The sequence below is a fragment of the Hippocampus zosterae genome, chromosome 15 (assembly GCF_025434085.1).
Source record: "Hippocampus zosterae strain Florida chromosome 15, ASM2543408v3, whole genome shotgun sequence".
NCBI classification, from domain to species: Eukaryota; Metazoa; Chordata; class Actinopteri; order Syngnathiformes; family Syngnathidae; genus Hippocampus; species Hippocampus zosterae.
Window position 1 is genome coordinate 15916330 of NC_067465.1, and position 14201 is coordinate 15930530.

General features: G+C 45.1%; 2 protein-coding genes across 4 annotated transcripts in view; one reads left to right on the forward strand and one right to left on the reverse strand.

The window, feature by feature from the left end:
• The window catches only part of greb1l (GREB1 like retinoic acid receptor coactivator), a 202917-nt gene that overhangs the window by 74905 nt on the left and 113811 nt on the right, over positions 1–14201 (forward strand). The gene's annotated exons all lie outside the window — the stretch shown is intronic.
• The window catches only part of rock1 (Rho-associated, coiled-coil containing protein kinase 1), a 47516-nt gene continuing 39264 nt past the window's right edge, over positions 5950–14201 (reverse strand). Inside the window, exons 28-34 of one of the 2 annotated variants that reach the window (XM_052088383.1) lie at positions 11838–11908; positions 11670–11758; positions 11509–11587; positions 10450–10708; positions 10167–10374; positions 9111–9181; positions 5950–7494 (exon numbers count right to left, since the gene is read on the reverse strand). In XM_052088383.1, the coding sequence (XP_051944343.1) occupies positions 9130–9181; positions 10167–10374; positions 10450–10708; positions 11509–11587; positions 11670–11758; positions 11838–11908 (758 nt within the window). In that variant the 3' untranslated portion in view covers positions 5950–7494; positions 9111–9129. The remainder of the gene's footprint in view (positions 7495–9110; positions 9182–10166; positions 10375–10449; positions 10709–11508; positions 11588–11669; positions 11759–11837; positions 11909–14201) is intronic. The other variant, XM_052088384.1, reaches the window with a different exon arrangement.

A 14201-nucleotide genomic window follows, 5' to 3' on the forward strand; every position in this document is an offset into this window, starting at 1 on the left:
TTCTCTTTCCAACTGCGAGTTCTCCATAGAGCAGATCTTTGGGGATCCTACCGTCCTCCACCCTGCGGACGTGGCCGAGCCACCGAAGGTGACGCTGACGGAGGAGGGTGTACATGCTGGGGATGTTGGCAAGTTCCAAGATGTCTATGTTGGTGAAGTCGGACCACTTAATACCAAGGATTCGCCTGAGGTTTTGCATGTGGAAGGTGTTGAGCCTCTTTTCTTGGCGTGCACACAGGGTCCAGGACTCGCTGCCATACAGTAGGGTGCTGAGAACACAGGCCGTGTAGACTGCCATCCTGGTGTTGGTCGCCAACTTGCTGTTCTCCCACACGCGTTTGGTGAGCCGGGCAAGAGTTGTGGTGGCTCAACCGATCCTTCTGTTCAGTTCAGGGTCCAAGTCAAGCGAGTTTGTCACCGTGGAGCCAAGGTAAGTAAACTCCTTGACCACATCCAGCTGGTAGTTGTTAATGGAGATGGTGGGTTGGCTCTCCATGTCCTGACTCAAGATGTTGGTCTACTTGAGACTGATGATCAGCTGAAAGTCTTCTGGTACCTCGGAGAGCCTGCAGTGTGGACTGGGAGGGATGCTGGTGATGTTTCAGCAGTGCTGTGCGCTTCGCTTCCATTATGGCACTGAGTTCCATTACGTTTATCTCAAACCAGTCCTGGCTTTTCCTTGTTCTCTTGCCGAAGATGGAATAGGCAATGAGGAGGAGGTCCAACCTCTATTCCGCGTTTCCTTCTGGTGGTTTCTTCTCCAGAGCGTCTTTCAAGTGCCTGGCGAGTGCATTCACCTTGTCCACATGGTTTGCCTTGGCTGTGTCGATGCGGGGCTTGCTTGGTGGCTTGGCTCGGTGCAGCTTCTTGTGCTGAAGTCGGATCTTGCAGCAGACCAAGGAGTGGTCTGTGTCGCAGTCAACGCTGTGGTAGGAGCGTGTAGTGAGAATGCTGCTTAGCTGCTTGCGGCGGGTCAAGATGAGGTCCAGTTGGTGCCAGTGCTTTGAGCGGGGGTGCGCCACGACACCTTGTGCTGCAGTTTGCTCTGGAAGAAGCTGTTGGTGACAGACAGGTCTTGCAGTGTGCACAGTTCCAGGAGACGTTGTCCGTTGTTGTTCATGTCACCCACTCCCCAAGGGCCGAGGCAACTGGGCCATGATGTGTGGTCGGATCCAACGCGGGTGTTGAAGTCCCCAAGAAGAACAAGTTGGTTGGTGGTTGGAACTTTCTGGATGGCTGCCAACAGCTGGTCATAAAATTTGTTTTTCGCCACCTGCGTGGAGTATAGTGTAGTAGCTGAACAGGGTGACAGTGCTGACTGTAGTGTGAAGTTGCAAGGTGAGAATCCTCTCAGTCCCTTCTCCACCAGGCTCTATCATGCTCAGCAGGGAGTTGTTGACAGCGAAACCATCGCCGTGCTCTCTGGTCTCGTCGGCAGCTTTCCCGCACCAGTAGAAGGTGTAGTCTTTCTCCCGGAGAGATCCAGTTTCGGCGACGCGGGTTTCTTGTAGCGCAGCAATGTCAATGCTGACTCTCAGCAGCTCGTTGTTGATCACTGCTGTCTTGCGGGCATCGCTGATGTCCATTAGGTCTGACGTCAGACCGGTTGTCATTGTCCTGACATTCCATGTTGCAAGTTTTGACAAGGGCTTGCTCCTTGTTGTGTTTCTTTTGTTGTTTCCTGGTGCATCGGTTTTACAGTCCACCTTTCAAACTATTCCTGGTCTTAATCCCTACGCACCCAGTAAGGAAAGTGAACTGTGGCGGGGTAGCACCTTACTGTCCGTGGGCTGCCCCGCTTGCAGCTGGCGGTAGGTACCCAGTGGGTAAGAGGCCCCATCCCACTGTCAGGAGTGACCCCTAGTGCCTAGCTCTACGCCAATTAAGCACTGACTTATCACTGGTATCTGCCACTCCTCGTGTTGTGTTGTCACACGACGACGCTGGAGTGTCCTCTCCAGGGCACAAGCCTGGGCAGGTTTGTATGGAGGACCTGGCTTTGCCTATGCCCTAGATACCTCCTCTCCACGCCGTTGATGTTGTCCAAGGGAAGGGCGGGGCCCAAGCAGCTTGGCATCGACGTCGTCGCAAGAGTTGCCGGGATGCTGAGAGAGTTTCACAACGCACCGGCCTTAGGGACTCCAACTCTGGATTTGGCCTCTGGGTTTACTCCCGAAGGAAGATTGCCGACCAAGGCTAAGGAGCTCCTCCCACCCCACAAAGTGCACTACCTCCGTGAAAATATACACTAAGATAAGATATCCTTTATTTGTCCCACACTGGGGAAATTTACAGCCTCCAGCAGCAAGAATGTAGGTAGAAAGAAGAGAAACCCCCCCCAAACAAACACAGTTCAATTAAGTGCAATATAAACACAAAATGGATAAATTGCAGTGCTATTTACAATTGTCTTTCACATCATTTAATTATTATTATTCTTATTGTTATTTTTATTCAGCAGCCTGACAGTAGTCGGTAGGAACGAGGGTCGGTATCTCTCCTACTTACAGCGCGGGTGTAACAGTCTCTGGCTGAACCAAGTGCTGTCAGGGCGGGCTTGAGGGGGTGGGAGGAACTGGCCATCATAGCTCTTAGCTTAGTTAGCATCCTTCTGTTGCCCACCTCCTCTAAAGTGTCAAGGGAGCAACCCAGGACAGAACTGGCCTTCCTGCCCAGTCGCTCCAGTCTCTTTCTGTGCCGGGCTGAGATGCTGCCTGACCAGCAGACAATGCCATAATGGATGGCCGAGGCCACCACCGAGTTATAGAAAGTCTTAAGGAGCGACCCCTGAACCCCAAAAGACCTCAGTTTCCTGAGTAGGAAGAGTCGGCTCTGTCCTTTCCTAATCAGGGTGTCCGTGTTTGTAGACCAGTCCAGTTTGTTGTTCAGAAGAACACCTAGGTACTTGTAGGAGGTCACCCTCTCTATGTCCATACCCTGGATGTTCATCGGTGCTGGTGAGGACTGTTTCATGCAGAAATCCACAACCAACTTCTTAGTTTTCCTTGGGTTGATCTGGAGGAGATTCTGCTGGCACCAGTCCACAAAGTCCTTTGTCAGTCCCCTGTACTCCCGATCGTCCCCTCTATAATGAGGCCAACAATCGCAGAGTCATCGGAGAACCTCTGTAGGTGGCAATTTGGAGTAGCGTGTCTGAAGTCCGAGGTGTAGAGGATGAACAGGAATGGAGCCAGAACAGTCCCCTGCGGCGCTCCAGTGCTGCAGAGAAGCCTGTCCGACTCACAGCTCTGCAACTACTACTGCGGCCAATTTGTGAGTCAGTCTATGATCCATGCTGTGAGATGGTGATCCACTCCAGCGTTCTGCAGTTTGCCTCCCAGTAAGTTGGGCTGGATGGTGTTGAAGGCACTGGAGAAATCAAAGAACATGATTCTCACAGTGCTCCCAGCCTTCTCCAAGTGTGACAGCACTGAGTGGAGGAGGTAGTGAATGGCGTCTTCCACGCCGATGCCAGGCTGATAGCCAAACTGCAGCAGGTCCAGTGCTGGGCTCACCAGCGGTCGAAGGTGGGCGAGGACGAGTCTCTCCAGCGTCTTCATCAGGTGAGACGTCAGCGCCACCGGTCTGTAGCTGTTCAGCTCCTTAGGGTGGGGGGTCTTGGGCACTGGGACCAGGCACGAAGTTTTCCACAGCTGTGGAGCTCTGCCCAGGTTCAGGCTCAGGTTGAACATGTGCTGGACAATGATACACAGCTGGTCAGAGCAGGTCCTGAGGAGCCAGGAACTGATCTTGTCCGGACCTGCTGCCTTCCTCACATTCATCTTCCTCAGTTGGTTCCTCACCTGCTCTGTTGTGACGGACAGGCAGGAACCAGGTGACGGACTGGGTTATTAGATCTGGTCGAAAGAGAAGGGGGAGGACAAGAAGTCCTCAGTGAGAGTGGTTGCAGTTGGGGGAAGGGACAGGCGACGGTTGAAAAAAAGGTTCAGTCCATCTGCCCAGTCCTCGTCCTTCTCAGTCAATGTCTTTGGGCTGTCATGGCCTGAGATGGTTTTCAGGCCCCTCCAGACACCAGTGACATTGCTGGTCTGTAACTGGTCCTCCAATTTCATCCTGTATATCTTCTTCCCCTCCCTGATCTTTCTTCTCAGCCGAATCTGCACGGCCTTCAGCTCCTCTCGGTTTCTCGACAGAAAAGCTCTCTTCTTCTCCTTCAGGAGGGCCTTTATGTCGGGATTAATACATGGTTTGTTGTTGGAAAAACACCGCAGAGTTCTGGTGGGTACGGTGTTCTCCTCACAGAAGTTTATGTAGTCCGTGATGGTGTCAGTGAGTGCATCAATGTCCTCCCCTTGAACCTCGGTGAAGAGTTCCCACCTGGTTGTCCCGCAGAGCATCTTCAGCTTCCGATGACCATTTCTTGACCATTCTGGTCACAGTTGGCTGCCTGTGCACCAGGGGTTTGTACACAGGCTCGAGAAATACCAAGTTGTGGTCTGCTCTTCCAAGAGGGGGGAAGGGGAGAGGTTTATATGCCTCCTTGGTATTGGCATAAAACAAGTCCAAAATATTATTGTCTCTAGTGGCACAGGTTACATACTGCGTGAAGGTTGAAAGGGAGGACGACAGAGAGACATGGTTGAAGTCCCCAGAGATGATCAGCAGGGAGTTGGGGGACTGTGTTTGCAGCCTGCTCACAACAGTCATCAGGGCATCACACGCTGCATCACTATTAGCTGACGGGGGATGTACACTGTCACAGCTATGACGTGAGAGAATTCCCTCGGGAGATAATGGGGCCTGAGGCTAATGGCACTAGCCCTTTCTTCGACATTTGCCACACACAACAGTTTACCCCCTCAAAATGCGCTACTTTTTCTTTAATATACACCAACTAAAAAAAAGCTACTATTGCCATTTCTTTCTCAAAAAGTTTAATTTGGGGGGTAAAATATAATCTACCATTAAAATGATCCTTTTTGCTTGGCTCTCGACGAAGGCGGACGCTTTTTGCACTGCTCCTCCTGCCCTCACCCCACCCTTTCCGTGCTCGCCACTTAGTCCTTGTGCTGTCTTTGTCTAACTTTTTCTCCTACCGTATTTTTCATCCGAAAAACTAACCATGGAATTAGTTGGCTGGTCTCTCGATGTAATCGGCAACATTTTTTTCGACGAAAAGAGCGGGCAGTGGGGAGCCTGCTTGCCCTCTGGGGACACTTGCTGCCGGATACGCCTTGGATCCATGGAGAAAGTGGAGACCAGTGTCCAAGGCAGTACTGTCCGTGGAGGATGTGGAAGACATTACTGGCCTTTTGATAACTGCTGTTTGGTGTTGGCAGCTTTCTGTTCTATCGCAAAATTCAACCGACGGGGCGGCTCTATTGGAAGTGAAGAAGCTGCCGGTCACGCTATCTGGCCTTTCCCCTGGATGGAAGTACGCATGGAGTCTAGGGCCTCCACCACCACCACCACCCTCCTTCTCGGCCATGGACTGATAAGCCGGGACTGTCTTCATGATGAGGAGACCTCGACGAAGCAGCTATGACCTGTACGTGCATACACATACACAACTGGACAACCACACGCGCATACACATCCTTGTTATCGCCGTCTTCATCGCTCCGTTTCTTTTTCCCCCCGTGACGTGGTTCGATATGCGGAGCGCAACGGTGACGTCATTTCGGGTGCGTCGCGGCCTTTCTGAATTTTCCTTTCTGAATTCTGATTGTAATTTCCCCATTACGGGACAAATAAAGGATATCTTAATCTTAATCTCCGCTCCCTCAAAAATGCAAATATTTAAAAAAATAAATCAAAAGTTGCAGTGAATGATGATTGTATTATGTCACGGCCAGATATAACTGTAGATAGGAAAACAGAGTCCTACAGGGCCACTTCATTAGGATGTCTGTTTTTGTCTTTTTAAGTATGCTGTATACACAAGAAAAGCAAATTATAAGCCTCATTGCCATTGAAAATAGTCTCCAGTGAATGATAAAGATATGTTTATTGACATATCCATCAGTGCGGACTCCAATGCAAATAAACCATGCAACCTATTATCCAAGACCAGAGTATATCAGAGTTCCAGTGCTTTTTTCTTCTTTCAACTGAATGGGGGGGGGGGGGGGGGGGGGGGGGGAATTTAAAAATATAGAAAAAAAGATTGCAGAGGTAATTCCATAATGCATATGTCTCTCATTATTTACATTGCAGATGGTGGTGGATTAACAGGATCTGGACCACTTTGTGTTAGTTTAACTACATGATCCCAAAATTTGTCAAATTAGTTGATTATGGGGCGCATTTTTTGTAATTCTTTTTTTTTTTTTTTAACATGCCAACTTCATTGCAACACATTCAAAAACAGGTGATGTAATATATACACTTTATATCAGCGGTGGGGAACCCTTTCAATAAATTTATGACATTTAAACAAATGTTTATTAATATTATATATTACAAGCATTTGTTTGTTAAAATGTTTTGTGGCCGGATCAAATAATTTCCCCATCCCTCTACATACTCAAACAAAAAAAAGTTGCAATAAAACCACATATGGCAATTTAATTTAGTAAAAAAAAAATTAAAAATAAAAAAAATTGAAAGATGGAAGCATTTGTCTGGTTTTGGAAGGAGGAGGAAGAAAAAAAAAGATATGGCAGTAAAATCAATATTCAACGGTTATTAAGGCACTAGGTGGGCCAAATGCTACACCTGTTTAGTCTTCTTTAAATAATGTACAATTCAAACAGTGCAGTTTTACATTTGTTAACTTAATGTTTTTCCTTTTTGAACCATTTATCTAGGAATCAATCAATGTAAGGCAATACATTATAAAAAAAAATACAAGCCAGAAAAATATATATATCACAAAAGACATTGTACCAAATAAACAGAAAAAAAATGATGGAAGTTTGAGAGACTCCTATACGCCATTACAATGGAAGTTTCCTCATGGCTTGGAGCAATAAAAATAATTAGAATAATAATAAAATAATGCATAGATTTAAAATGATCTTACTCAATACATCTAATACTCGTGTCCCAATACTCATTTCCAAACCTGATAAACTGACTTGGAGAGTAATAAGAATTCAAAAAAGGGGGAAAAAAGGCCAGATAGGATTAGATGAAGGCATCAGTCGTATTTATCCAACGGAAACAGAAGTCTGCTTGCATTTAAGGATCTTGTCAGGCAATTGTTTTCCTTCTATTTTTCCAGCCCTGAAGATAAAAGCCCTCATGGCACATCTGAAACACCTGGATGACAGTACCTGAAAACTCAACACTGCCCCGGCAAAAGCCCCTAAAAAGAAATCTCCATGTGTCACCTCCCGCTTTTGGGCCGAGGACGCCTTTGTCTTTTAGCAACGTGGTGATGACGAGCTGCAGAGTAGATAGGGCGGCGGGTCCATAACGTCTTGTTTAATAATATCACCATCAACATTTTGTCCATGTTTGAAGATGAACAAGGAGGGGAAAGTACAGAATAGTCCAGGGAAAAACAAGTCCGACGGTTGAGACGGTTAGCTGCAAAGAAAGAGCAGAGACAGGTGTCCAGTAAAGGAGACAAAAAAAAAACCAACCCCTGAACGTGGTTAGTAGCCCATACAAGAGCAACACCCTTCAACAGCTTTTCTGTCTCACTGTAATAGGCAACTTTAAAAACCAAAAAACAAACATTTTTTTTTTAAGTGCACCAGTTAGTCTCACTTAACACGCAGCTAATTTTACACCAAATTGCTCAAGTGACCCAATCCCTCGTCGTTTTTTGCTCTCAAGTGGCACAATTCAGATGTTTGCCACGGCTGATATTGCCAGGTTGGCTTCTTCCAAATGTGAATATAAATAGGCCTTTACAAGATGAAGTTCTTGTTCCACAAATAAAACGGACGTGATAGTTTTTCTGCACTTGCTAAATCATCATTTACATGCATGTTCGTTGACATAATGTACGTCAGCAACATTCAGTCGCCGCTTCGTTTCCTCTAAAATCAATGAACTGGTATGAATGTGTGGCGGCCCGGTAGTCCAGTGGTTAGCACGTCGGCTTCACAGTGCAGAGGTACCGGGTTCGATTCCAGCTCCGGCCTCCCTGTGTGGAGTTTGCATGTTCTCCCTGGGCCTGCGTGGGTTTTCTCCGGGTGCTCCGGTTTCCTCCCACATTCCAAAAATATGCATGGCAGGCTGATTGAACACTCTAAATTGTCCCTAGGTTTGAGTGTGAGCGTGGATGGTTGTTCGTCTATGTGTGCCCTGCGATTGGCTGACAACCGATTCAGGGTGTCCCCCGCCTACTGCCCGGAGACGGCTGGGATGGGCTCCAGCACCCCCCGCGACCCTAGTGAGGATCAAGCGGTACGGAAGATGAATGAATGAATGAATGGTATGAATGTCGCATTTGTGTGATGTCGCAACATAAAGTCCCTCTAAGTCCGTTTCCCGTTTGCTTCAATGCCTTATTTCAGCAATGGAAATACAGTCAAACCTCGGTTTTTGAACGTCTCTGTTCTCAACCACGTCGGTTTTCGACCAAAAATTTCGAAAATTTGCCTCGGATGGCGACCGAAAATTGGTTATCAAACAAACTGAACGCACTTAAACGCGCCACTTGACTCCTCTCGCCTTCCTTAGCAAGAGGAAGTGACGCTTCCTCGGGTAGATGAGGAAGTGACGCTTCCTCGTGTAGTGTCCCATTACTGAGCAGACATGTTCAATAAAGATTTTGTGGTTTCGGTTTTTGAACAAATCGGTTTTCGAACAGCCTTCTGGAACGCATTATGGTCAAAAACCGAGGTATGACTATAAAAATCAGTGCAAATTGAAGCAGCGACTCTTAACTGTCCATAGTCATCAATGTGAATTATTGTTGGTATGCGCCCTTTGATTGGCTGGCGGGCAGTTCCGGGTGCATTCGGGATAAATTCCAGCCGACTCCCGAAAGAACAAAAAAATGTTACAGGCATTAAATCAGAATCGGACACTTGGACCTCCAGTGTAAATTCAGCCTTGGTGTCAAGCGCAGAAGAATCCCAGTTGTGAGCCCAAGCCCGCAACCAACCGACCAACAAAGCGAGCACCAAATGTCTGTTAATAATAATAATAAATAGACTAAAAAAAACACACACACACACACACATCCGCACTTTCGCGAAGCATCTCCTGTCAACAAGTGCTGGATGTTGCGTCTGCCGCATGGAGGTTGGACTGCGCTCGGCTACAACACAGGAGGAGACAGACAGCAAGCAGATCACGTGACTTGACTCCAGCACTTCATCGCAGCCCAACGCGAAGAGGAAAAGACACGGCGGTTGCACTCACTCGCTTCGTCACACATTCAATGCGTAGGTAAGAACAAACAACAGCAGGTTTGAAAAGGATAGTCCATTCAAATAACCCCCAAAACAAAAAGTACAAGAAGTTTGAGTATTTAAAGAGCTGTTTGCAAGTATCAATGTTCCAGAGTCAAAACTGTAATAAAAGGCTAAAAAGGTACACTAGAAATCTGTAGTTTTACAAGTTGTGACATTGACAAAATGTGCAACCTACACACTAGTGAATACCGTGATACGTCAAATTATGGCCAAAATAAATGCCTTAAACAGACAACGTGAAGAAAAAAAATTCAGGTGCCAGCAAGGAGCTGTAATAACCTTTACGATGATCAATACCAAGTGTTGCGGTACCACAGTATTTCCGTAAAGCTGAGGTCAATGGTGGAATTTAACGAGAGCGTGCAAAAAAATGTAACCCAACAAGGATTATTTGTGGGTGGAAAATGATAACATCCAATATTGTTCATTATCATTACGAAAATGCCACAGGCACCACCATGTGTGGCAGGAGCTATCATTGTGTGTGTGGCATCTGGAAAGTTGACGTATAAGCTGGAATATAAAGAGAAAATAACAGACACTTAACAGACACTACAGTTGAGGAAATAAACTTACATGGTCACTATGGTTACTGAAATAATAAACATGTATGGCAGGTTTGAAAGAATTTACCAAAATGTGGTTGCTAAAAAGTGATATTTTGAAGTTTTTTACAGCACTTTTTTTTACTAACTTGCTCATACTAACTATGAAGAAATAAAGTTAAAAGAAATAAAAATAAAATTATTTCATTTGGGAGCCCACTAGAGGACACCAACATGTTCGGGATTCACAGGACTAATCGAAACAAAACCGCTCAACCGTTACCTCAGTTTTGTCGAACTGCTTTTAGGGTTTTTGCGGAAGGACTGGTTGGGTCCAGGACGAGTGGACATGGAGCGAGGTGAAGCTCTGGAAAACGTGGTCGGTGGGGTTTTAGGTATTTTCTTCACAAGATGGCCGATCCACTTCTTCTGCTCATCTTGGGTCAGCGCCAACAAGAGCATGTCCCGGGCTGAGGTCACGTCGTAGTTTACTGCAAAACCCAAAAAGAGTTGCGTTTACCCAGGAACCAAACCATCAAATGTTTGCGGTACACCCGCGACTTTACCTTTGCAAGGGGCGATGACATCCTCCTTCTTGTCCAGGTGGTCCTTGTGGCACTTGACGTGGCATCGACGGCACTCGAGCGCCGGCGGCGGCTTGAAGACGTGCCACAGCGGCTTGGAACACGCCTCACAGTTGGAGGGGAAGTGGTACAAGGTGGGGATGAACTCATGGCCCTTGTGTGGCAGGCAGTTCCTGTCACCCTGAGGGACCGTCTCCATGTCGGCCTCTTTCCGGCACTCGCCCTCGTTGGCGTACAGAATCTGAAAGCAGATGTATATGAAAAATGGTTGTATAAATAAATCTTTTTTTTTTCTTTATTATTTTAGGGATTGTAATTAGGTCACAAAATAACCTTACATATTTGTGAAAAGTATATTAAGGGTGTCCCTTAAGTCTCCAGACATCGGAAAAATAAACGTCTCTTGTCATATACCATTTTTATTTACATAATATGCTTTGTATGGATGATTTCAATTGCTTTTTATTCAAATGCATTCTCTGGGTGATCCGAAATATCAAGAAATAAATGTTAGAACCATATATGTGCGGAATATATGGAGACTTATGGGGCGCCTTGTAAAAATCTATTATTTTAATGACATTTTTAGTTCAATATTTGCAAGAAATAAATTAATAACATTACTTAATGCAAGAAAATAAGTATTTTTTAACTAGCCAACATTAGGGAAAAACGAATTAAAGAAACAGAGTAGATCACACGTGGCCTGTGAGTCAGACTGTGTCCTCCCCTAAAACGGGGAACCCGATTGATGATAACAACACACAATGAATATGATGTTAAACTATATCAAAGTAAAAAAATAATTATATCAGAAAACAATATATTTTAAAATGTTAAAAAATATAAATACAATAATTCAATAAAATAGCATCAATTCCAATTGATTTTGCAAAGTCAGGAATAAATAAACATCACCTCATGGATAAAAATAACTTGCAAATTGATTAAAAAAAGAAAACAAAACAAAACAAAAAAAGACGGACGACGAAGGCTGGGAAAAAATAGGGGAAAAAAATTAAAGGAAAGGGCTCCTCTTACTTGGAATATTCTTGGAATCTCTTCAGTCTCGGCCCGGTACACGTCTCCTTGTGTCACTGGTCTCACGTGAAAAAGTTTGCTGCAGAGAAACAGCCAACAATCAGAACTCCAGACCACTGTTAACTTTCTACATATGTTTAGTTACTCTCAAAGTGACTCACTCGATATCTAGTACCATGGAAGGGTTGGACTGCTCCTTATCTTGCTCATCATTGTAAAACAAAATCTTCTTGCTGCTCACCACAACATACTGCAACACAACAGTGCCAAGGCAATGAGACGGCTCAAGACGGGGAACGACTCCTTGGAGGTGGCGCGAGTGCAAATACCTGCTTCTTCCATCCGTATCGCTTGATATTTGTGCGGTTAGGAATAGACAACCAGCCCTCCAGTCTGGATTCTGTAAAAGGAGCGCACATGGAAGAAAGTTACACGCCAAACGTACGGATTAAGAGGCGGCGTTGAAGCGGGCCATGCAAAACTTAAATTGGGTGGAAGAAACAAAAAAAAGGTTAATTAAATGTCAGCTTTAGCTTTTCCCCATTTTAGGCGGTAAGAAGAGAGGAGTTAAGATACCCCATGCAAGAGAAGGCAATCGGCAGGTTACGAAATACAGCATGTCGCAAAACAAATGCTACAGTGGCTACAGTTGTCATTAGTACACGATTTCCGTTGACTTGCTGGATTGTTCAGGCTGTGAATTGGAAACATAAATGAGCATAAGACAGGGCATGCAGCTGACAAGTCACAAACTGCAAAGGTATAGGAAAGTAACAGGACTGAGGCTGGATTTACACTGCATGGTTTAAGCTACACAAATAAGATGGTTTGCTCTAAAGCAGGGGTAGGGAAGTCTAGTTCTTCGAGAGCCATAAAACTATACCAAAAGAACAAATATGGTCTAACTATGGACCATTAGATGTGCGTTCCTCATTAAATAAGGAAAAAAAAATTGCAACTAGTGGTCAATGATGTGGATGTTAGCCTCATTTAAATCAATGCGGGGAAAAAGAGTCAACTCAGGTCAACTAAATGCTGTGCAACATTTAACATTTTCTTATTTATAGAGTGTGGTCTACTTCCATGTCTTCACTATATTTGTGGAAGTGCTCATGTGCAATTGGGTGTTTGCACACACAGGTCGATGCACATGATTGGTTGTATGTCACTAGAAATGTACACAGAAATAGTATAAAGAAAAAAACATCTTATACCAGTGCTATTAACGGTAAGTGGGAATTGGGCAGGTGGACCTGCACTGTAAATCCATCCGAAATTCTGAGTTGTATTATATGTGGGGGAACTCTTCCAGCTCAAGTAACATTTCTGTTTCAGCATGCCGATGAAAACCAAAGTGTTAAGTGCTTGAATAAAACAGTGCTTTTTATTTAAAAAAAAAAGTAAATAAATAAATAAACCCCCTGAAGGCTCATGAGCCAGTGTGCTGGATTTGAAAATCTGGGTGATCATCACATATCGGAACAATCCCACTTACTTTAAAAGGGGAAGCCAACCGCCAATTTTTGTTAACAGTAGTATGTTCCATACGCCTCCGCAAGTCTAACATGGCATTCTGGTGAATATTGCTTTTTTTGGAATATCAATTACGCAGTCAAATCCACCCGTTTTCGTCTATCAGGGGGCGGCCATTTTGTTCCTTCCGTTGACTGAAAATGACATCACAGTTGTTCAGGTCTCAGGTAACAACCAATCACGGCTCACCTCTTTTCTGAAGCTGAGGCATGATTTCTCGTTACCTGTGCCCTGAGCAACTGTGATGTCATTTTCAGTTAACAGCAAATGGCAAACTGGCCGCCCCCTGAGATGGACCAAAAGGGCTGGATTTTACTGCTTAACTCATATCCCACAAATGCAATATTCATCAGTGTGGGGCGTTTACACCAGTGGAGATGCACAAAACAGAAAATCGTCAAGAAAATGTTGCGGTTGACTTCACCTTGAAGCCTACTCAGAAACATTTTTCTCGTCATTCAGGATTCAATTCAAAGGTTTCTAAAGAGCACTAAAATGGAAACCAACGAAACAGCACCACAACAGAACAGCAGCTGCAGCACGTACAGGCCAGGCAAGAGGGGGAGCTCGTCCGCTCGGTTACTCACAGAGGGAAAGGAATAGAAGTTACAAAGAGAGGAAGAGCGCGGACTAGACGTGAAGGGGAAATGGAGAGAGAGGGATTTAACCACAGGCATCATTTCAAGGAAAACTGAGACGGAATCTGTCGTCGCTCATTACACTGGTGGAAAGAACACCATACTGGAAAAGTAAACGCGTAGAGAACTTGTCATTTCTTTTTATCCAATCTAAGCCCACTGCTTGATAAACAGAGATCTCTTCGTTTACACCCAACATGACTAATAAATAGTCGAATGCAGACAAAGTTCACACGGGATTTCAGTAAATTGAGACCCAAATTCAATGAGCATCTAGAAGATAAACTATGAGGGTCATTCAATAAATAAGGTGAATTTTTCAGTATAACGACTTAAAATACAAATAAAAGCTTACTTTTTTCAACGTAGTCTCCCAGCACTGTCACACACTTTTACCATCTGTGCACAAGCTCCCATATTCCCTCAGTGTAAAAATCTTTTGACTTGATGCCTCAGCCAGTCGCTTAGAACACTTTTGACGTCATCATCACTTTCAAACTTTGTGATAAATACTGTGAAATG